Raw genomic sequence first — 24,552 nt, 5'->3', positions numbered from 1 at the left:
TCTCAATGTGCCAAATTCTTATGTATATAAATCTAAGTTTCCGCCGTGACGAATGAGATAGAAAAACCGTGCATAGTCACACTATAAAAAATCACAGCTTACACACATTGTTTTTTTAAGTTTTCTTTAGTACCCAATCAAATTGAGCACGGACCTGGACCCAATAATTTAACACTTGGGCAGCCCATCGATAACGCTTGCACAATACCGTAGTGCAGTTAGCAACATTTGATGTAGCAGACATCAACATTTATGAATAGACATCAAAACGTATGAACAGACTTATGATTATGTTCCTTGATTGATTATCTTTTGACTGTTTCGATCCAAAAGTCAAAAACAAGCAGGGAGCGTGCGCGAAGATTAAGGGTGTGCAAGAATCACTTCCCCAGACTTATGATCCAACTATTCAGAAGTTGGCTAACTTCTGAAGATGGCTTCGTCCTCCGAGGGCAGTGCCACGCACAGAAATCCGAAGTAGGAAATTGGATGTAAGCCTACTTTGTCTTCTGATGGCTAAAAACTCTAATTAGTTTCAGGACATGAGCTCCATGTTTTCTTCAATGCTTTCGCAGGGTCTAGGGCGTTTTATTCATTGCTTTCAGGAGTCTGGGGGACCTGCAAGTTCTCTGGCTCCTCGCCCATTCATGCCTGCAAGCTAAGCAAATGATTAATGCATGAACAACCAGTTTCCAGAATGCATGGCCATAAGGCTGTATTTTAACAGCCTCACATATTTCCTGGCTATGACATAAGTCAAAATTTTCTTTTCGGGAGTGAAATTCAATTAAAGTGCCACTTTTCCCGGTATAATTAATGAACCTCCTACTGATTAGGACTACCATGGTTCAGAGTTGTTACCAAGAAAATTTCTATCATATGATGGCCTGCTCCAACCCTCCTCGCCCAAAAGTAAGCTACGCCGTATCATCAATTTCTCCACGGCATCTTCCTCTAGAACAGTTAATGAATCAGATGGTCGCCTTGCATCTGTGATGGACGACCCTGCAATATCAGATAATAATAATCTAGGGTAATTCAACCACAAATACAGTAACAATTTGTTGCTCAAAATATATACATCAATTGCATAAAGAGTAAACATGTTACCACTGCAAGGAAACCGTGCTCTCATTTTTGTGAGTGGTCATCGTCACCACTGCTCTCTTCAACCCACTCCAAGATGCCAGTGACATCAAGGGAAGATGTTAAACATCATTCCGCTGTTTTCTCTCTGCAGCAATGAAGTGGCATACGTTAGTCCCATCATGTTGTCCTGACTGATAAAATATTTGAATGCAATATACAATAAGTGTGATGGGTTTCTGAAATACATGTGACATATTGACAAAACCCTTGTTAATTATTCCCTCACTAACTAGGGGATAATTTAGCTAGGATCATATCCATGTGAATACGACAACCTGAGTACAAACAATCTGATTGATTTCGCATCCCAAAAAAACCACAAATCTTATGATTTCATCCGAAAACAGTCCATAATATTCATTTGAAGAACTTAATTATAAACAAAGGAGATCCATACGAATTTATAATGAAGCAAAATCTGACAAAATAATTCATCAATTTACACAAGAGTAAACATGTTACCGCTGCAGCACCTGAATGTTAAAAGTATCACAAGACGCCTTACTAGCTCCGCTGTCGTCCATTTTGCCAGTTGATTCTTCCAACAATTCAATATTCCGGCCTTCCAATCTATTGATGGTCTGGTCGACTCAACTAGTAAATAAAAGCCTGGCATTAATTATGAAACTGCAGAAAGTGGCAGGACTTATATCTCTGGTTTTGTTCATCTTGTTATATATATACAGGTAGAAAACACTCCATAGCTGACAAAACATTCCCTGGATGAAGTTCACTTAAAGTCCCGTTTTTCCCAGTTTGTATGAAACGCCTATTGTTTAGGGTTCGCACTGCTATATGCAATAATGTAAATGGTCACACAACTATGGTTCAGAGCTGTTACCAAGAAAATTTCTAACATATGACAGCCTGCTCCAACCATCCACCATCAAAATTAGGATAAGGCGTATCATCAATTTCTCTGCGGCATCTTCCACAAAAACAGTTAAATGAATCAGACAGTCGCCTCTGTAGTGGACAATCCTGAAGAATCCAAATAAAGGTACTTTAATAGATAGATTTTTTTATCAAAGTAGCATGTCATCATACATATAGAAATTAGAAAACGTACCTTTGTGTCGGGCTACAACCTTAGATATTCAAGTGATTGCTCATAAAATCCACAATTGTAGACAAGAATGCTATAATCTCTTAATGCCTTCGGATAAACTTCTAGGAGAATAAGATGTCCACAAGCTGTGACAAAGTAGCCTTAACAGATGCAAACTGAAAACCACTGAGAAAATACAAAGTACCCTTATATATGTGCACTACGAAGTACCTGTCCTTATTTATGTTTTATCTATCAATAAAGTTAGCAGCATGTGCTGCCCTCAAGAACAAATTCCCCGGTTGATCATGCTAAAATGGCCAGAATAAGTTACTTTCAAAATGCGAGGACCTGTAAATAATCTTGAATGTAACATAGATCCATCAATTAAATGGCAAAGGAATACCTAAACTACAAGAATAAGCAATTAACAATATATCACAGGCAACATGATTCTCTTAAATGGAACATCTGGATGATGGATTTGAAAGTGCCAAGGGCTTAAGGCCAAATTAGTTAAAACTCACTACAAAAGATTACATAGAGGCATATGAAAGACTAGATGCAATGTATCGAGAGGGATTTGTAAATGACTGCACGAAAGGAGACATTTATAAATAGTTTGTTTATGTTGTAATGATCACCTAGTGCATTTCAAATATCTATATCTAATGTTTTGTAGTTGATTTCTAACTAGCTTATCCTAAATTCCTCCCTCATCCAAACACAAGGTGAGAGAACTAGGAGTTTTAGCATACACAACTCATTAACATAGGGTAGTACAAATTTGGGAAGAAAAAAAAAAAGATGTCGACATGATAACGTAAATCACCTCCACTAAAATGGCTTGCGAAATCATTATGTGTACATTATCAGATTCCTTGCTTTACTGTTTATGATAACCTCTGGGAAGACTATGAAGAACATCTCCGCATCGAAATCCAAAAAGCATAAGAGAAGCATTTTCAAAATTTCCAACTATATGAGCAAAAGAATTGCAGGTGATCCTGAACAATGTGTCAAAACCTGTTAGCAATGTCTACATTAAACTCCTGAAAACAATGCACGTATTGTAGTGTTCTCTCAGAACAACCTTGAAATAACAAAGAAGTAAGGCAGACTTTCATACCGAGCGGAGATATAGAGCTCATGGTTCAGAGTGATGCCTCGCATTGGTCCTTCGGAAACCCAAAAATAAAATTAGAAGAGGAATCTTGTGACTTATTTCTCTTTTCTTAATTTATTCATATTTGTCCAGCCAATCAAAGTGGTAACAAGTTAGAACCTTGATTCTAAGTTCCAAATGCAGAATATCAAAGTCCGTCATAAGAATTAGAAACAAACAGAAGAATCCACAGAGTTTTACCTTCACTGGTTTTCTCCAACTCCCGTTAATTCCACATCAAATTGGGAAAAATCGTGTTTAATCCTTTCTTCTCATCGCTATTGAATATTGATTCAACTCGAGCTCAATCCTTTTGATACCTCATCTAGAAAAGATAGTCCTGAATCAAAGATGAAGAAATTATGATTTATAAAGTGATCTTAATTACTTGTGCAAGTTTGACAATCTGAAACTTTTCCTTATGTTATGATTCATGAATATAATCCACAATAATGATCCTGAAGCAAGAAAAGAAAAGGAGCGTAAGTTACAATCCAGTATTCAACAACTTACGGTGAAATCTGTAAGAGTGCAGCAGCTAGCCAAATTCACACATTGTGTTTTGTACAAAAACATACTGGCACCTATGTAAAGATGAGAGATGCATTGAAAGATGAGTAAGCATTCCACCGTATTCAAGCCGCAGCAGGAGAAAAAAAAAAAAAAAACCATCATCAAGGAGTTAGCTCATCCGGTGCAGGAGAATCATATTCGTGACTCAGCTAGCCAGAGCACCCAATAACTTACTTGGTATTGTACACTGTACACAGTAATTTATGCAAGCAACACCTGTTGCTCATGGATGATAGTGTCCTGAAATTTAAACAAGTATGTTTTTTAATGGTAGTATAGTTGAGTTAAACAGTTGAAAAGTTAAAACTGATTGATTAATTTACATAATCTGAATCTTGTATGTTATTCTATGGAAAATGGTGCTATGTACATACCTGACTTCGAGTTGAGATCTCAAATGATGACTTGGTCGCCTATCTCGATGCAAGGAATGTGAGCTATCTTGCTCCACTACTCTCCTGTCTTCTCCCGACACCTGTTCTCCAGAAAAGAACAATTCTGGATGCTCAGACAAGAGAGCGACGCTGGCAAACCCTCTTTTGGCAGGAATTTGAGATTATCACAGCTTCTAATTTCAAGCTATTGGAGAGAAGTGAGGTGCTGAAAATCAAAGTGACATACTGACATATTGACAAAACCTCATTAATACATGCGTTAGTCTTATCATGGATTTCTGTAAATACACAATAGATATTGACAAAACCCTCGTTAATTATTTCCTCACATATCCTATGATTTCATCCAAAAACAGTTCAGAATATTCATCTAAAGAACTTAGTTATGAACAGAGGAGATCCACATGATTTTACAATTAAGTAAAATTTGACAAAATAAATCATGATTTACATAGGAGTAAACATGTTACCAGTACCCCTGCAGCACTTGAAAGTTAAAGTATCAAAAGCAGATAATAGGCACCTTACTAGCACCGCTTTTGTCCATGTGCCGGTTGACTCTTCCAACCATCCAATATTCCAGCCTTCCAACCCATTGATGATGTGGTCGAATCAACTAGTATATAAAAGTATGGCATTAAATATGACAATGCAGAATGTGGCAGGACTTATATCTCTGGTTTTATTAATCTTGTTATATACAGGAAGAAAACACATTATATCTGGCAAAACATTTCCAGGATGAAGTTCACTTAAAGTCCTGTTTTTCCCAGTTTGCATGAAATTCCTACTAAGTAGGTTTGTTCTGCAATAAGCAATAATGTACATGATCACACAACTGAGGTTCGGAGTTGTTACCAAGAAAATTTTCAACATACGACGGCCTGCTCCAACCATCCTCCATCAAAAATAGGTTAAGGCGTATCATCAATTTCTCTGTGGCATCATCCACCAAAACAGCTAATGAATCAGACAGTCGCCTCCGTAGTGGATGATCCTGAAGAATCCAAATAAAGGTACTTTATTAGATTTGATATCAAAGTCAGATGTCATCTTACATATAGAAATTAGAAAACTTACCTTTTTGTCATGCTACAACTTTAGATATTCAAGTGATTGCTAATAAAGCCCACAACGGTAGAGAAGAATGATGTAATCTCTTAATTCCTTCGGATCAGCTTCTAGGAGAATAAGATGTTCACAAGCTGTGACAAAGTAGCCTTAGCAGACGCAAGCTGAACGCCAGTGGAAAAATACCAAGTATCCTTATATATATGCACTTCAGTTGGATTAGTTTTAAGTAGAAACTACATTCACTTCGGACAAAGTACCTGTCTTCATTTACACTTGATCTATCAATAAATTTAGCAGCACGTGCTGCCCTCAAGAAAAAATTCCCTGGTTGATCATGCTGAAATGGGCCAGAATGCGCCCTTCAATTTTTTTTATATCTGCACAAATAGTAAACTATGAGACCAGATACAGCTAAGATTAATGCCTTGTACACATGTCCGAAGATCAAATATGCATGTAAATAAATTACATAAAGACAATGCCACTCACAAACAAATGTACACAAAGATATATTTAATCTATACTTTGACTCACTTTGAGCACAAAACCCATACTTACAACTGCTCAATTGAAATCTACTGGTTGACATTTACATCCTAGCGCATAGAACGTTTCATTTTTGAAAACTTATTAGCTGTTGGATGAAGGCTGGTGAACAAAAGCTTTTCTACTCATTGGTGAATTGTAAATCACGATTAGGAGGACCTGTAGATATGGTACCAACTCAGGTCCATATCCATAATATCTGACAACATATATCGTACCAACTTATAGGCAGGTTCATAATATTCTGACTAAAGATAAATTAGAAACAATGGGGAACGAAAAGGTTGTTCACTCTTCAATTAAATGTCAAATGAATACCTAAATTACAAGAGTAATCAAATAACAATATACCACAGGCAACATGATTCTCTTAAATGGAACATGTGGATGAGGGATTTGAAAGTGCCAAGCGCGGGCTTAAGGCTTAATTAGTTAAAATTCACTACAAAAGATTATGCGGAAGAATATGACAGACACGATGCAATGCATCGAGAGGGATTGTAAATGACTGCTTGAAAGGAGACATTTATAAATGCTTTGTTTATGTGTGTAATGATCATGTAGTGCATTTCAAATATCTATGTCTGATGTTTTGCAGTTGATTTCTAACTAATGTATCCTAAATTCCTTGGTACTTTCAAATCCCTCATCCAAACACCGGGTGAGAGAACTAGGACTTGTAGCATACACAACTCACTGACATAGGACAATGCAAATAAAGGCAAAAAGACAGGTCTGTCGATATAATAACATAAGTCACCTCACCTCCACTAAACCTGTTTGCAACATCTACACTGAACTCCTGAAAACAATGGCCGTATTGTAGGGTTCTCAAAGAACAACCTTGAAATAACAAACGAGTAAGGCAGACTTCCATACCAAGTGGAGATATAGAGTTCATATTGGTCCTTCAGAAACGAGTAAGGCCGTATTGAAGTGAAACTTTTACAGAATCTCAATCTTATATGTTATTGTATGAAAAATGGTGCTATGTACGAACCTGAATTTGACTTTAGATCTCAAATGATGACTTGGCCGTCTAACTGGATGCAAGGAATGCGAGCTATCTTGCTCCACTCTTCTCCCGTCTTCTCCTGACACCTCTTCATCAGAGAAGGACATGTGCCGATGCTCAGATAAGATAGCGATGCCGGCAAACCCTCTTTTGGCAGGAATTCGAGACTATCACAGCGGGAAATTAAGAGGTCTTGAAGAGAAGTGAGGTGTTGAAGTCCCTTTCCCTCCAAAGATTTCAGACTTTTCATTCCATAGATTTCGAGAGTGAGAAGAGTGGTAGGGAGCGGCTGTTCCTTGAGCACCGTCTCCAACACATCCTCGCTTCCCTCGATCTGAAATGTTCGAAGGGAGACAAGTCGTTGCAAACCCCAGTACTCCACTGAAGGCCTCAGTTTCCCACAATCAGCGATTCGAAATGATTGTAGGTTGGGAGGCAAACCTCCTTCTGCAAATGACTCTACATTTGGAAGACCAGATATCCTCAAGTATCGAAGGGCGGTGAGTGTGTGTATTCGATCGGGCAATAACTTCAAATTCTCGCATCTCTCGACTACAAAATAAGACAGGTTGGGAGTGGGCAACCCCCCGTGGGCAAAAGAGACCAGATTTGGACAATGATAGATACAGAGAGAATCGAGATGAGTGACATTTTCAACATCAGCTCCTTCTCCAATGGAAAGGGATTCTAGATTTTTACTGCCGGCGAGACAAAGAGATGAAAGTTTGGGGAAAACGCCCAGCGGGAAGGACCTCAGTGAATCACAGCTCCAACATAATTCGAAACGTCGAAGGGATGTCAATTTGGCCATCATCTCATGAGATAGGAATTCTAATCTCCTGCAATAAACTATATTAAGTGATTTCAACGAAGTGGGTAGACCATTTCTAGGGAACGACAGGAGGGACCCGCAATTACGGAGAGTCAATTTTTGAAGACGACTGCTCAAGTGCGGCTGCAAGCAATCTGTGCGACTAAAAATTTGAATATCAAGCATGGAAAGCGAGGACAGCGTCTCCGTCTCTAGTAACGACGAGAGACCAGGGCATCCATTTATTTTCAGATCCTGAAGAGATTGTCGCAAGGATTCCGCGTTAACAATGAGAGACCAGGGTATCCACCTACTCCTAGTAGCCCCTTCATGCAGAACCCCGCAGTCGAACACTTCAAGTTTTTTCAAGCGAGGAAGATAATCCGGCAAGTTTCCCCTCAGCTTCGGACAACGCTGTAAAACCAGCTCCTCGAGACGAGGAAAGTCTGGACATTGACCTCTACCCGGACTTGGCAGCCATTCTACCCATTCTGGCATCCCACTAAATTGCAGTTTCTCTAAGCAACGAAATGGCTGAATTAGAGAAAGTCCATTGACACCATAAAACTCAGCACCAATACTCATAATACATTTCATGTTGTATATATAGAGCTCCTTAAGAGCAGGCAACTGCCCAACTGGTGGCAACGCCCAACAAGTACTAAAACCTTGGAGGCGCATGACTTTTATGTTGGAGAAGGAAGAGTCTCCCAACCAATTCGGAAAGCTTGTTCCACCATAACATGTGATGGTCAGTTTCACCAAATTTACAGAAGGTTGTAATTTTTCAAGTACTTGTCTCTCTTTTATGGAATCATCTGCATCCTCTCTACCCCATGCCAACTCTATTTCATTGAGATCTTTCTTATCCTTCAAATTGGCCCGCAAGGCATCCACAACATGGACTACATTCTCTAGATTCATGATAGAAAGTTCCCCTCCAAGATTGGGCAACTCCCCCAATTCTCCAATGCCACCAGACCTAGTAGATGTCCCCAAAACATAACCAGTGAGTGTTCTCAAACTTTTTAGTCTACCCATTTGCACCGGCATTTCTTTTATACCAGTATATCTAATATCAAGATGGCGCAAATTAATCAGTTTCCTCATGTCTACAGGCAATTCAACAAGAGAGTAACAACCTACCAACAATAGAGTTTGCAAATTGTAGAGACCACTCACGGTATCTGGTAACCTTTTAATTGCAGTGTAAGAGAGGTCAATGTAGCGCAAATGTATGTGGCCCCCGATGCAATCAGGTAAGTGACTGACGTTTTCATATCCTGCCAAAGACAGTGCCCGTGAACATTTTAGTGTTGGCAACAAATCATTCGGAACCTTACTACTTACATAACCCCAATTTGACTTCCTTAAAGACATGGGTAAGAAGGTGCGCAAATATTTAACTCCATTTAATGGCTGAAATTTTTTAGCAGCATCAAATCCTCCTTTCGCATACGACAAATGTCGAACTCTTTTAGGAACTTCATATGATCCTTCCTCATCCATCCGAAAACAAAATTCTCTAGACACGAACACAGCCAAGTCATTAACGAGATCATGCATTGTGAATCCAGGCTCCTCAGTTCTTGATCTTTGAATTAGTGATCGTGATACTAATTCATTCAAATAGTTCTCTCCAACCTCCTCCATTCTTGCCCCGCCGTCAGCTTGTGAAATTAAACCCACAGCCATCCAAAGTCGAACCAAAGTATGCTTCTCAAATTCATAGTCCTTTGGAAAAATTGAGCAATAAGCGAAACATTGTTTTAAATAAGGAGGGAGGTAATGGAAACTCAATCTTAGAGATGGAAGAATACTATTTGCTTGTGGTAGCTCCCAAAGATTGCTATTCAATATATGATTCCATTTCTTGTAGTCCATGTTGCAACTTAAGAGACCTCCAAGTGTTTTCGCAGCTAAAGGCAGACCATTGCACTTACGTGCAATTTTTTTACCAATTTCTTCCAAGTCTGGATGTGCACTTGCGTTTTCATTTCTAAAAGCATGTTTTGCAAGTAACAACCAACAATCATCAGGCGACAATTGTTTTAAAGAGTGAATAGGAACAGTGTGCACGATGGATGCAACACTTTCGTTCCTTGTTGTCACAATGACCTTACTTCCCCTCGCCCCATAAGTGAAAGGAGCTTGTAGAACACTCCAATCATTATAATCGTCATTCCAAAGGTCATCCAACACAAGTAGAAACCTTTTCCCCGTTAGTTGTTCCCTAAGAGCAACTTGAAGCAAGCTCATATCTGACGTATCGCAGGGTTTTGAAGCAATTGACTGAACAAGGGTTTTAGTGACCCCAACAGCATCAAAGTCTTCGGAGACACACGCCCAAGCTCGAACATCGAAATGCTCTTTCACCCCGTCATTATTGTAAAGGAGTTGAGCAAGGGTTGTCTTACCAACTCCTCCCATTCCCCATATGGGGATTACAGATGTATTGCCGCCCCTTCCATCATCAGATAGCAGCAGTGTTTTCAACTTCGCTTCATCTTCATCCCTACCATAAGTACAGAATTCATGCTCAACGAAGGGAGTTGTGGCAGTTCTTTGTGAAAGCTTGCCCCTGACACCTTCTCTGAGACCGAGCACACATGTCTGTTGTGCAAGGTTTTCTAGTTCTTCAAGTAACTCTTGAATCCTACCATCCAAGCCCTCATAAAAAGGATTAAGAGTAGAGCGGAAGTTCCACACCTGGGTTTTCTTCGTTTGATATTCAGCTTCCACCTTGCTTCGCAAAACTTCAGTATCGATCTCATCCAGCAGGTCCTCGGCTTCGAAGACAGCATGTTTGAGCTCGTCAAGCCACTTTTCCACACGGCGATTCTCCATCTGCTTCTCCTCTGCATCACCAAGCACTGCATCAAGGGCCAGAAACGTCCGCTTCAGTTTCTTCAGGAGTGAATAGTCAAGTTTTTTTCCCCGGAAGAAGTCCATCAACTCGCCAGAACCAATCTTGTCGCACAGCGTCTGGATGGAAGCAGAGAGAAAAGCCTCTGCAATCAAAGCCATTTTTTTTCCTTTCTTTCTTTCTGGAAACTAGTAATATGAGAGAAGCGTTTTGTAATGGAAACAGAAGCTTAAACTCTCATGAAATTCACATTTGTGAGTAGGACGACCAGATACTGTATTGATCAATAATTCAGCGGACCACACACGTTAAAGCATAAAGAGAGAATTTGTGGTCGTGCTTTGTTTGCGAGTGGAAAAGTGTAGGCTAAAAATTCGTCGGTGGGATGGGGTAAGTGAGTGGAAAAGTACACAATGGTAACGTCGGTGCTACGGACGAATTGTCATGTGTTCACACAGTATATTGTACATCTCCGGATAAAACCAGATATCTGCGTGAATGGAAGCATTATCAAATAATAAGGTTACAAATTAAAAAGTTCAAAAATTTATTAAATAAAATACTTATATTAATTTATTGATTTTTCATATAATATATCGTTCGACATGTTTTATATTTTGAAAACATTGCATGACAGCTTACCAAATACCATCAAATCTTTATATATAAAAAAATAATTATGATATCATTCACTAATTGATCTTTCATCTGATTTGTGACATCCCACATCGCCCAGGGGTGATCCTTAAATGTATATTCCCATCCTACCTAGCGCGAGGCCTTTTGGGAGCTCACTGGCTTCGGGTTCCGTAGGAACTCCGAAGTTAAGCAAGAAGAGGGCTAGAGCACTCCCAGGATGGGTGACCCTCTGGGAAGTTGCTCGTGAGTTCCCAAAAACAAAACCGTGAGGGAATGGTAAGCCCAAAGTGGACAATATCGTGCTACGGTGGTGGAAGCGGGCCCGGGAAGTCGTTCCGCCCGGGCCGGGATGTGACAATTTGGTATCAGAGCCTAACCCTGGCCGCGTGTGTGCCGACGAGGACGTCGGGCCCCTAAGGGGGGTGGATTGTGACATCCCACATCGCCCAGGGGTGATCCTTAAATGTATATTCCCATCCTACCTAGCACGAGGCCTTTTGGGAGCTCACTGGCTTCGGGTTCCATGGGAACTCCGAAGTTAAGCGAGTAGCGCACGAGAGCACTCCCAGGATGGGTGACCCATCGGACATTGCATGACAGCTTACCAAATACCATCAAATCTTTATATATAAAAAAAATAATTATGATATCATTCACTAATTGATCTTTCATCTGATTTGTGACATCCCACATCGCCCAGGGGTGATCCTTAAATGTATATTCCCATCCTACCTAGCACGAGGCCTTTTGGGAGCTCACTGGCTTCGGGTTCCATGGGAACTCCGAAGTTAAGCGAGTAGCGCACGAGAGCACTCCCAGGATGGGTGACCCATCGGGAAGTTCTCGTGTTAGTTCCCAGAAACAAAACCGTGAGGGCGTGGTCGGGGCCCAAAGCGGACAATATCGTGCTACGGTGGTGGAGCGGGCCCGGGAAGTGGTCCCACCCGGGCCGGGATGTGACATGATTTCTCAATCAATTCTTCAAAATTTCACAGCCTTTCAACGTTGATAGTAATAATTAAAAGTTAATATTAATATCACAAACAAATAAACTAGTAATATATATAACATATTGCTAATGTCACAAGATTTAAAAAAAAAAAACAAAAAACAAAAAAACAAAAAATGAGCTGGCCAATAATTCAGTGGAGTACACACGTTAAAGCATAAAGAGCGAATTGGTGGTTGTGCCTTGTTTTGTGGGTGGAAAAAGTCGAATTTGGATTATCTCCTGAGCTAATGGAAAGGATCCTCCTCATCAATCATCGTGGGCCGTTAGATTTTTATTCAACGATTACAATCATTATAACTTTAAAGAGACCTTCCTGTTTGTAGCCGTTGGATAAAAATTCAACGACCCACGATGATTGATGAGGAGGATCCTCTCCATTAGCTCAGGAGAGGATCCAGATCCGAAAAAGTCTAGGCGAAAAATGTGTCGGTGGGATGAGTGCTGGTTGCTTTCTTTCTACTTTGCTAAAGCAACATATAGGTGCAATGGACTATTGTCACGTATTCAGTGGATGAGTGCTTTCTTTCTACTTTGCTAAAGCAACATCGGTGCAATGGACGATTGTCATGTGTTCAGACAGTACACTATGCGTTCCACTAATATTTGTCTGTCCAGTGTCACTCTTTATAGTTCCACTAATACTTGTCTGTTCTGCCACTCTTTGTAACTTACAAGAGAGTTCCTATCGTACTAGAGTGGGCGCACGATACTACTAAACTAAAAACTGAAATCCAAATGGTTACGAAACGGACCTAAGTTTCTCTCCTTATTTAGATTTACACACTATGTAGATATATGATTCCACATAATTTTGTTATTACTCAAATCACAAATGAAGCAACAATTTGTTATATACATGAATTTACATAAGAGTATCACAAGCAGATAATAGACCCCCTACTACCTCCGCTGTCGTACATTTTGCCGGTTCATTCTTCCAATATTCCGGCGTTCAAATTTACTGATGATCGGTCAACACAATTACTACATAAAAAACTGGCACCATATAGGAAAATGCAGAATGTGGCAGGACTTATATCTCCGGTTTTGTTCATCTTGTTATATACGGATAGAAAACACCGCATATCTGGCAAAACTTTTCCAGGATGCCGCTTTGCCGGTTTACATGAACCTCCTATTGATTTGGGTTTGTACTGCTATCTGCAATAATATATACGAAGACTACCATGGTTCAGAGTTGTTACCAAGAAAGTTTCTAATATATGACGGCCTGCTCCAACCATCCTCCATCAGAATTAGGTTAAGGCGTATCATCAATTTCTCTGCGGCATCTTCCTCCAAAACGGTTAACGAATCAGAAGGTCGCCTCCGTAGTGGACGACCCTGAAAAATCCAAATGAAGGTACTTAAAAAGATTTGCCATCAAGGTTGTATGTCGTCATACATATGGAAGTTAGAAAACGTACCTTTTTGTCCTGATATAACTTTAGATATTCAAGTGATTCCTCGTAAAATCCACAATGGTAGAGAAGAATGCTGTAATCTCTTAATTCCTTCGGATCAGCTTCCAGGAGAATAAGACGTTCACAAGCTGTAACAATAGACACAATGTTCAGATAACAATATGTGGCAGCGGGCACAATATGTCCAACGGTGACGATAAAATTTCAAATTTCAAATTGCAGTACAAGAATTTAACTTGAAAAATCAAATCCTACTATTAACTAAAAATCACCACGGGACCTCAAACAGGTTAGAGATGCTTCTACAACTTTATTTAAAGATGGCTATGGATAACACATTATTTTACTTGAAATGACTTATTGGTAAGGAGTTGGACCCTGTCCTCCAGAAAATGCAACTACAATTGTCCCAAGACATTCGTGGTGACATCTCAATCTATGTTACCGCTTCAACAGCTTCAAGAAGCATAATCTATTGACTTTGACATTACCTTCTTGACACTGGGATTAAATACGATTCAATAAATGCGTACCAGATAGGGCACACCTCATATCCCCAAAATGTACACTAGTCCAAACACCACGATCTAGTCTATGTTGAGCAGCCTTCGCAGATGCAAGCTGAAAGCCACTGCAAAAATAGAAAGGATCCTCACATATATGCACTTAACTTATATTAGTCTTCAGTTGAAACTACATTCATTTTGGACAAAGTACCTGTCTTCGTTTATGTTTGATCTATCGATAAAGTTAGCAGCACGTGCTGCCCTCAAGAACAAATTCCCTGGTTGATCATGCTGAAACGGCCAGAATGCATCCTTCAAATTTCTTAAAATCTGTACATACAGTAAACTATGAGAACTGATATAGCTAAGATTAAAGGCTTGGACACATGTCTATAGACCTTATCAAATGTTACCCAAATATGTATCTACATACAATTCAATGCCTTAAAAGGCAAAGGCGTGGGTGAAACGTTCCATGGATAACCCCGCCTTCGCCTCACGAGACCTATATATATAATACTTTGTAATATAAATATATATAATACTTTGTAAAACAAATATTCATTGTCGTTCAAAAATGCACAAGTCGCAAACAAGTTTAACCAAGCAATCAAATGTACGCAAAGATGCACACACATAATCGATAATCTATAGTTCTACTCACCAAAATCTATGCTTACAACTGCTCAATCGAAATCTAATGGTTGAAATCTACATCCTAGCAGAGAGAACGTTTCTCTTCTTTAAAAAAAAATTAACAGTCGTTGGATGAAGGTTGGTGAACAGAAACTATTGTACTCATTGGTGAATTGTATATCATGATTCAGAGGACCTGTAGATATGATACCAACTCAGGTCCATATCCATAATATTCAGACTAAATACATGGTACCAACTTAAGGCAGGTTGGTAGTATTCTGACTAATTATACAAGTTACTTTCAAAGTAGGAGGACCTGTGGGTAATCTAGAGCACATGGAACCAATTTGAATAACATAGATTGCATTGCCATAACCAAAGATAAATGACAAAGGAACTAATCAATTAACAAAATACCACAGGCAATATGATCACATTGCTCATTTAAAATATCTATATCGAATGTTTTGTGGTTGAATTCTAACTAATTTATCCAACACAGGGTGAGAGAACTAGGAGTTTTAGCGTACACAACTCGCTGAGATAGGACAAAACAAATTAAGGCAAACCAAACAAATTTCAACATGAAAACATAAGTCACCTCCACTAAAAGGGCTTGCGAAGTCATTATGTGCACATTATCAGATTCCTTGCTTTTCTGTTTATGATAACCTCGGGGAAGACTATGAAGATCATGAGGAAAGAATATCTCCACATCGAAATCCAAAAAACCCCATAGGCGAATCATTTTCAAAATTTCTGAGTATATGAGTGAAAGCATTGCAGGTGATCCTGAACGATGTGTCAAAACCTGTTTGCAACATCAACATTAAACTCCTGAAAACAATCCCCATATTCTACTGTTCTCGCAACCTTGAAATAACAAATAAGTAAGGCAGACTTCAATACTGAGTGGAGATATAGAGCCCGTGATTCAGAGTGATACCTTGCAATCGTCCTTCGAAAACCCTGAAAAAAAGAGCAGATAAAAAATAGTCAGCGAAAGCAAGAATTTTGCAGCGAGGGGAAGAGCCAAGAAGATCCACAGATCCTGATTTATTTAAAACAAATGATAGCTTTTCTGCTGCAAGGTAATTGTTTCCCGATATGAAGTTTATCTTAGTTTCTCCCTGCCAGATTCCTTCAACATTATAAGTTCGGCAGTTTTGCAACACAAAGGCTCCCTACCAAGCTAAAATTTAGTTAAAAATAAAACGAATCACTTAAGAGTTTTTAAGTTCAACTTTGAATCAACTACAAAGGAATAATAATCCAAGTTATTGCAAACAAAAACTCTATCAATCAACATTACCTTATTTACGTACAAATAGTTTTCCAAACTCTCCAACAATTTCCCAGGCGAGGATCTAAATGAAGAGTTGTGGTGAGAACAATAGTCCATGGAAAGATCACCAAACCTACTAATAAAAGCATCCGCCGGAAGCGGAACTGAAGAATGTGACACAAGGGAGTCATCTTCTGCTGCAATGTAAAGAGCTGTTTTCCCCAAATCAACACGTCTATTGATGGTAATGCTGGTTTCCCTCTCTATATCAGACGGATGGCGAATTTGTGAGCAGAACCCCTCCCTGGGTGGCCGGAAAAATGTATTGTGTGGTCTTCTAGAGTAGGAAGATATCATTGCGTTAGATCATTCAAGATTGAATTAGCTTTAGAAATTATACTAAATTAATTTAATGAAATATTTGATATAATGTCGCACTAGAAAAACAGGATGGCTAACCAAATAAGCAAGCAAATTAAAGGGCAACCGGAAACTGTAGAAGGAAAGAGGAAGCTAATAAATGACATTAATTAATCCATATTTCTACTCTGCTTGGTTAGTTTTAAGGTCAGCTGCAGCGCGTTCTGGTGGGGCTGGGCTGTTCCTGATATCGCAGCCTTCACTCTGCAGTTTTTTACTACTGCCACCTATTTTCCTTTACATCCTTTTTTCTATTTTACTTTTGAGTTTTGAGTTTTGTAACAATAATATTCTATCATCCAATAATTACGAGTTTTGAGTTTCGAGTTTCAGTCTTTGATTTCATAGAAAATTTAGATTTAAGGTTTTGGCAGGAATTGCCATCAATGTTATCGGATTACCTTAACTTAACTACATATTATTATGGTTTGAATTTTACAACAAAACGATTCATAAATATATTTTTTTTTAACTAACGATATTTTTTATATTTTGAAATAAAATGTTGTTTACTTTTATGTATCAAATAGCTATTTTTATTATTTTATAGTAACAGAGTAGGCTGAATGGGTTAGGCAGTAGAGGTGTGGACCGACCTACCCTGGCCTATATAGGTCAAGTGTAGATTTGTAGGGGTCTAGGCACTAGGGTGGTAGGTAGCTTAGGTAGAGATTGACACTTTGGCTAGGTTGGTAATGATGGGCTATGATAAAAGCTCGTTCTATTTTCGTACTCTTTTCATGTTTTTTTTGTTTGTGTGGTTACGGTTAAACCATATCAACATTTTATATTCTTATTACTTTTTATTTTATTATTTTTATAAAAAATTAATATAAAATATTAACGTGTCTTAACCGTGATCACCACATCACAGAAAGACATGAAAAGAGTATAGAAATGAGAAGGCAGACAACCCACCTCCATTTTCTTTTTTTTTTTGGGTAAAACTTATTGGTGCATCGGTGGTGCATTATAATACTGTTTGTCTTAATATAATCCGGTAATTATTGCACAATGAATTTGCATTACGAGTTCTTATTTTTACCATTTTATCTTCTAAGCTAGGTATTATATGAACCATTCTTGGCTATTTAAGAATGATTAAGAACTTACTCAAAATTTCTTATGTTCGAATTATAGAGTTTTTTTTACTTATGATCAGAACCATTGATATTATGAATCATCTATGAAGATTTCACTGCAAAAATAAAAAAAATAATTAAAATTAAGGTCGTTTAGTCAATCTGTTGTAACAAATACATATATGGTTCGTAACGCTTTTAGCAATGGAAACTTTAACGAAAAGCTCCCGGTACTATTCACTTTAACAAAAAATCATATTTTTATACTAAAAAATCAATTCTCGTACTATTCAATTTACCCTTTATTTTATCTTTATCGTTAAAGCTCAAATTTTTCAAGCTTTTTTCATTAGTTTTCCTATTAGTAAGGGAATTCCGTTCATCTGTTTTTACACAATTCGATGACTGAAAGACCTTAATTTTAATTGATTTTTACAGAGATGATCTTTTTAAAATGATTTATAATATAAATGATTTTGATCATAAATACGAAATTTTATGAGTCAGCAACGAACATTTTTTAGTAAGAACTCCTACTCATCCTTTAAATAACCAAATATTATTCTTTATCTTCCATTACTTAAAAACACTTCTCCAGCATTTTTTAGCAACGAACATTTTCAATTACTTAAAAACACTTCTCAAGCGAGCTTTCAATGTGCCTAATTCTTATATGTAAAATTCAAACTCACATAAATCATTTAAGGTTTTGAATGGAACAATGATTATTTAGTTAAGCTATAATGACGATTGGCCGCATGATTTATTTGAAATGAAAACTAATGAAAATGACTTGAAAACTTTGAGTTTTAACAAAACTGACAAAATAAAGGGTAAAGTGAATAGTACAATGATTGACTTTTTAGTGTAAAAATATGGTTTTTCGTTAAAGTGAACAGTACTGTGAGCTTTTCGTTAAAGTTCCCTTATTCAAATGGTTTTCTCACTTTTAGGTCATTATGCAAAATCTCTATTATGCTTGATAGCATGAATAATCCCATACAAAGCCAATGGGAATTTATTTTATTTTATTTATTTTTTATATAAAGATCAGCTAATGGCTTCGCTACAACAGTCCATTATTTTGGGGAACAAAAACACTTATAGAGGCATTTCAGCCATCATAATTTCTTATATAATTTAAAAGGTTGTTTTGTTTTGTTTTGCTTAGGGAAAGGTAGTTTCCTAGTAGTTGGTGTGGAAATTCTGGGTTGGATAACTTTTGTTTTATTCTTCTTGTATGTGTTTTGCATGGATTCCTTCCAGGAGATTCGAAATATGAAATCTTTGAAGATGTCAAACTCTTGTGTGTATTACTTTGTGGAGAATTTGGTACTTCTGTGAGTGACAAATTTTTACTAGCTAATGCTAGGAATGATAAATTTACAAACAAAATTTCAAAGGCTAAATGTTATGGAAGTTGATGATTTGATCATTACTTAAGCGTTGATAAACATATTCATTTCTATTTGTTACGCATAATTTGGTTTACAAATTTTGTCTATAAATTTAATCTTTTTAGCATTATTCTTTTTACTGCTGCTCCTACAGGTTCAGCAATCTAAGGCTGCTGAGACAATCATCACTAGACTTGTGTTGATTTCTTTGAATTTGCAGTGCATGCTTTTGCATCTTCCTCTCCTTTAGAACCATTAAACAGTTTATGATGGCAAGTGTCTTTGTAAACTAAAGCAAAGAACTCGGTTCGTAATCATATACTCAATCCATTGTGTCTTCTAACTACTCGAGCTCAAAATTAATAGTTAATTTATTTGTTGAGTCGATACTAGAAGTTGCGTTCGTGTATGATTTTTAATTTAATTGGATTTGTTTTTGCTCACCACTTTTAAGTTGTGAAGATGTTAGGATGTCCGGAATACAAAGAAAAACATTATATATTATTATACAATTAAAAACAATTTTTTAAAGTGTTTCTTCAATTATGTAATGACATATGATAGAAATAAAATGGATAGAAATAATTGACATTAATTAATCCATATTTCTTCTGTGAAATGCTCTGCTACTCTGCCTAGTTTTAAGGTCAGCTCTGAGTCCCTCGTTTTGGTCTCTGATGTAGTGCGCATTATGCGCATACCTCACTCTGCGGTTTGTAATATTGCCATTGATTTTCCAATTCAACCTACCAACGAAGCAACTTCCTACTTACTACCTTCCAATGTGAATGTGATAAAATAGAAGAAGTTGACACAAAATTTTCTGTCATTCATTGCAACTCCATTTGGTTAAACAATTTGTTTTTTTGTTATTGACGCGTTACTTTTTTATCTACAATACATTCATGAATCTCGTGATCTAGATGGGCCAAATCATTATCATATCACATTGTTATTAGTTAGAAACAGTTTAGCTACAAATATTCATCTTTTTTTTTTTTTCCGGTTACATGATAAAATGATACTCTTGGACACATCACTTTTCTTTTTCTTTTTCTTTTTCTTTGAGAAAAATAAAGATAAGTACATCACGCAAAACGTACAGATGAAATGCAATTCGTTTTACATAAAAACTTATTAATTAGCTCCACAAATCTGCAGGAAATCATATTAACCACTAGCATGCCATCAAATGTACATGTTTGGATTTTTATTTTTATACAACAATAATATTTACATTATAAATTGACATAAAAAAAATACCCATAAAACACCATAAAAGAATATGAAGCACATAAAAAAATTTTCTCACTTCCTCTTTCCATCTTCTTCCATCGTCTCTTCTCACGTTCTTTATTTTATCTTTCTCTTTTTATAAAAAATTAATATAAAATGTTAACGTGGTATAATCACGACCGTTCAAATAAAAAAATAAATATAAATATAAATATAAATATAAAAAAATATAAAAAATAAAATCCTACTCCATTTTTGTTACTTTATGATTGCAGAGGAGGCTGAGTAGGTTGGGCAGATAGGGGTGTGGACCGACCAATCCTAGCCTATAATATAGGTCAAGTGTACATTTGTAGGGCTCTAGAGTTGACAATGATGGGCCATAATAAAAGCAATTTTTCTTTTCATTTTTGGTAAAATTTATTAGTGGCTTGGTGGTGCATTACAAGAGTGGTTGTCTTAATAAAATGGGGTAATTATGGCGCAATGAGTTTTGCTTTATGAGTTTTTTTTTTTTTTTAATCATTTTATTTTTCATGCACTCTATATATTTATCTTCCAAAAGTATTCTCCAAATTCAAACCCCAATATTTCCTTACATTTTTCGTCTTTAAATGTTAAATAGTTAGTCATTTCGAAGTGTGACGGAAAATTGAGTTTGGTTCAAAGTTAGTTAGAAAATTTAAGTTCTATAAAAGTGATTTTAATTATTGAATTTAATTGAATTCATGAGTTTAATTCCAGTACAATAAATGATTAAGTTTTTGATAAAGACAAAATAAATTAACCAATAGTAGATTAAAAATAAGTTTACTATATGAATTTGAACCGCCTTAAGTCCAATATATTGGTTATTCTAACAACTCTTTTGAAAACTAGTTATTTTCTTTCTCTAAAAAAGTTGGTCATTTATTGCATGGGAAATAACCATGAGTAGAAATATCCCAAGAAAAATGTTAAGGAGACTCACTTAAAGTGTGACTCTTCATATAATTTCCGTCATCTCATATGTTTGGTATATGTTTCATAATGTTGGCACCAGAATTTTACGAAAAACATAAGGTGGCGGAGCATCCATGACGAGTCCCACTTTTGAGAGAATCTTCTTAGCATTTCCCATATCTCAATAGAATAACCAATACTTTAAACTCAATTACATGAGATGAGGATCGTACATATATCATGTTTGTTAATGCGGTGGGTCATCGGTTAGCAAAGTTAGCTTTATCCATTTGTTCTTATGTGTTGGATCGAGGATACCCCGACTTAATTCATGAGTCCTCCTCCAAGTTTTGGATTGTAATCTTGAATGATTTTCAGTAAATTATTGTCTCAACTCAAAAAATTAAAGAAAATTCAAAGCTCATTTGAGTAGTGCTTTTAAATGTCTAGAGCGATTTTAAAGAAATAATTTAAAAACACTTTCTAAACAAGCTCTTAATGTGCCAAATTCTTATGTATATAAATCTAAGTTTCCACCGTGACGAATGAGATAGAAAAACGGTGCATAATCACACTAAAAAAAATCACAGCTTACACACATTTTTTTTTCAAGTTTTCTTTAGCACCCAATCAAATTGAGCACGGACCTGGACCCAATAATTTGAACTCGGGCAGCCCATCGATAACACTTGCACAATACCGTACTGCAATAAGCAACATTTTTGATGTAGCAGACATCAACATTTATGAACAGACATCAAAACGTATTAACTTAAAAACAAAGCTCATACCAAAATGTCTTCTGAAATTACAGTAATAGACATCAAAACGTATTAACTTAAAAACAAAAAGAAAAATATTCACACACGAATTTTCTCGTTCTGAACACACTTATGATTATGTTCCTTGATTGATTATCTTTTGACTGTTTCGATCCAAAAGTCAAAAACAAGCAGGGAGCGTGCGGGAAGATCAAGGGTGTGCACGAATCACTTCCCCAGACTTCTGAAGATGGCTTCGTCCTCCGAGGGCAGTGCCACACACAGAAATCCGAAGTAGGAAATTGGATGTAAACCTATTTTGTCTTCTGATGGCTAAAAACTCTAATTAGTTTCAGGACATGAGCTCCATGTTTTCCTCAATGCTTCCACAGGGTCTAGGAAACCTGCACGTTTTATTCAGTGCTTTCAGGAGTCTGGGGGACCTGCAAGTTCTCTTCATTGTTCGCAACCAAGTTCTGGAGGGCCTCTGGCTCCTCGCCCGTTCTTGCCTGCAAGCTAAGCAAACGATTAATGCATGAACAACCAGTTTCCAGAATGCATGGCCATAAGGCTGTATTTTAACAGCCTCACATATTTCCTGACTATGACATAAGTCAAAAATTTCTTTTCGGGAGTGAAATTCACTTAAAGTGCCACTTTTCCCAGTATAATTAATGAACCTCCTACTGATTAGGACTACCATGGTTCAGAGTTGTTACCAAGAAAATTTCTATCATATGATGGCCTGCTCCAACCCTCCTTGACCAAAAGCAAGCTATGCGGTATCATCAATTTCTCCACGGCATCTTCCTCTAGAACAGTTAATCAGATGGTCGCCTTGCCTCTGTGATGGACGACCCTGCAATATCAGATAATAATAATCTAGGGTAATTCAACCACAAATACAGTAACAATTTGTTGCTCAAAATATATACATCAATTGCATAAAGAGTAAACATGTTACCACTGCAAGGAAACCGTGCTCTCATTTTTGTGAGTGGTCATCATCACCACTGCTCTCTTCAACCCACTCCAAGATGCCAGTGACATCAAGGGAAGATGTTAAACATCATTCCGCTGTTTTCTCTCTGCAGCAATGAAGTGGCATACGTTAGTCCCATCATGTTGTCCTGACTGATAAAATATTTGAATGCAATATACAATAAGTGTGATGGGTTTCTGAAATACATGTGACATATTGACAAAACCCTTGTTAATTATTCCCTCACTAACCAGGGGATAATTTAGCTAGGATCATATCCATGTGAATACGACAACCTGAGTACAAACAATCTGATTGATTTCGCATCCCAAAAAAACCACAAATCTTATGATTTCATCCGAAAACAGTCCATAATATTCATTTAAAGAACTTAATTATAAACAAAGGAGATCCATACGAATTTATAATGAAGCAAAATCTGACAAAATAATTCATCAATTTACACAAGAGTAAACATGTTACCGCTGCAGCACCTGAATGTTAAAAGTATCACAAGACGCCTTACTAGCTCCGCTGTCGTCCATTTTGCCAGTTGATTCTTCCAACAATTCAATATTCCGGCCTTCCAATCTATTGATGGTCTGGTCGACTCAACTAGTAAATAAAAGCCTGGCATTAATTATGAAACTGCAGAATGTGGCAGGACTTATATCTCTGGTTTTGTTCATCTTGTTATATATATATATATATATATATATATATATATATATATATATATACAGGTAGAAAACACTCCATAGCTGACAAAACATTCCCTGGATGAAGTTCACTTAAAGTCCCGTTTTTCCCAGTTTGTATGAAACTCCTACTGATTAGTGTTCGCACTGCTATATGCAATAATGTAAATGGTCACACAACTATGGTTCAGAGCTGTTACCAAGAAAATTTCTAACATATGACAGCCTGCTCCAACCATCCACCATCAAAATTAGCATAAGGCGTATCATCAATTTCTCTGCGGCATCTTCCACAAAAACAGTTAAATGAATCAGACAGTCACCTCTGTAGTGGACAATCCTGAAGAATCCAAATAAAGGTACTTTAATAGATAGACTTTTTTATCAAATTGCTGCCCTCAAGAACAAATTCCCCGGTTGATCATGCTGAAATGGCCAGAATAAGTTACTTTCAAAATGCGAGGACCTGTAAATAATCTTGAATGTAACATAGATCCATCAATTAAATGGCAAAGGAATACCTAAACTACAAGAATAAGCAATTAACAATATATCACAGGCAACATGATTCTCTTAAATGGAACATCTGGATGATGGATTTGAAAGTGCCAAGGGCTTAAGGCCAAATTAGTTAAAACTCACTACAAAAGATTAGATAAAGGCATATGAAAGACTAGATGCAATGTATCGAGAGGGATTTGTAAATGACTGCACGAAGGGAGACATTTATAAAAGTTTGTTTATGTTGTGTAATGATCACCTAGTGCATTTCAAATATCTATATCTAATGTTTTGTAGTTGATTTCTAACTAGCTTATCCTAAATTCCTCCCTCATCCAAACACAAGGTGAGAGAACTAGGAGTTTTAGCATACACAACTCATTAAC

The 24,552-nt window shown here is 37.1% G+C and overlaps 2 protein-coding genes and 1 long non-coding RNA gene across 9 annotated transcripts in view; all 3 read right to left on the bottom strand.

The window, feature by feature from the left end:
• The window catches only part of LOC125470712 (putative disease resistance protein At3g14460), a 49,835-nt gene extending 38,930 nt beyond the window's left edge, over window positions 1-10,905 (bottom strand). For 4 of the 6 annotated variants that reach the window (XM_048570152.1, XM_048570148.1, XM_048570150.1 and 1 more), the window contains exons 1-2: window positions 6,951-10,905; window positions 6,716-6,858 (exon numbers count right to left, since the gene is read on the bottom strand). In XM_048570152.1, coding sequence (XP_048426109.1) covers window positions 6,970-10,803 — 3,834 coding nt within the window. In that variant the 5' untranslated portion in view covers window positions 10,804-10,905 and the 3' untranslated portion in view covers window positions 6,716-6,858; window positions 6,951-6,969. Of the gene's footprint in view, window positions 1-2,428; window positions 2,560-3,029; window positions 3,224-3,326; window positions 3,703-3,875; window positions 3,947-4,109; window positions 4,176-4,309; window positions 4,536-4,800; window positions 4,947-5,188; window positions 5,328-5,410; window positions 5,566-5,661; window positions 5,782-6,715; window positions 6,859-6,950 lie in introns of all 6 variants that reach the window. The other 2 variants (XM_048570153.1, XM_048570149.1) reach the window with 2 other exon arrangements.
• Window positions 192-24,051, bottom strand: LOC103961844. Of its 2 annotated transcripts, none has more exons than XR_007253044.1 (6): window positions 23,866-24,051; window positions 23,462-23,582; window positions 22,950-23,073; window positions 22,705-22,844; window positions 22,429-22,501; window positions 192-618 (listed from the first exon to the last, which is right to left on the bottom strand). It is a non-coding gene; the product is annotated as an uncharacterized LOC103961844 (long non-coding RNA). The 2 variants fall into 2 exon arrangements; XR_007253045.1 differs by having other exon boundaries at window positions 22,429-22,494.
• LOC125470718 lies at window positions 13,063-16,519 on the bottom strand. Its single transcript, XM_048570178.1, has 7 exons — window positions 16,175-16,519; window positions 15,772-15,831; window positions 15,464-15,673; window positions 14,435-14,553; window positions 14,251-14,348; window positions 13,721-13,845; window positions 13,063-13,637 (listed from the first exon to the last, which is right to left on the bottom strand). The coding sequence occupies exons 1-7, from the start codon at window positions 16,502-16,504 to the stop codon at window positions 13,476-13,478; spliced, it is 1,104 nt and encodes a 367-aa protein (XP_048426135.1). The 5' UTR covers window positions 16,505-16,519; the 3' UTR covers window positions 13,063-13,475.
• Window positions 24,052-24,552: the final 501 nt, after the last annotated feature.

Source organism: the organism of the source record quoted next, unplaced genomic scaffold (assembly GCF_019419815.1).
Source record: "Pyrus x bretschneideri cultivar Hongxiangsu unplaced genomic scaffold, Pyrus_bretschneideri_v1 Contig52, whole genome shotgun sequence".
NCBI classification, from domain to species: Eukaryota; Viridiplantae; Streptophyta; class Magnoliopsida; order Rosales; family Rosaceae; genus Pyrus; species Pyrus x bretschneideri.
The sequence above is the reverse complement of the archived record's forward strand: the minus strand, read 5'-3'. Positions and strand labels throughout refer to the sequence as shown.

Coding starts and splice junctions, on each gene's coding strand:
- LOC125470718 (XM_048570178.1), bottom strand. CDS start 16,504: ATGATATCTTCCTACTCTAGAAGACCACACAATACATTTTTCCGGCCA. Junction 15,674..15,771: donor GGGCTCTATATCTCCACTCA/GTATTGAAGTCT, acceptor TGTTGCAAACAG/GTTTTGACACATCGTTCAGG. Junction 13,846..14,250: donor TATGAGGTGTGCCCTATCTG/GTACGCATTTAT, acceptor CTATTGTTACAG/CTTGTGAACGTCTTATTCTC.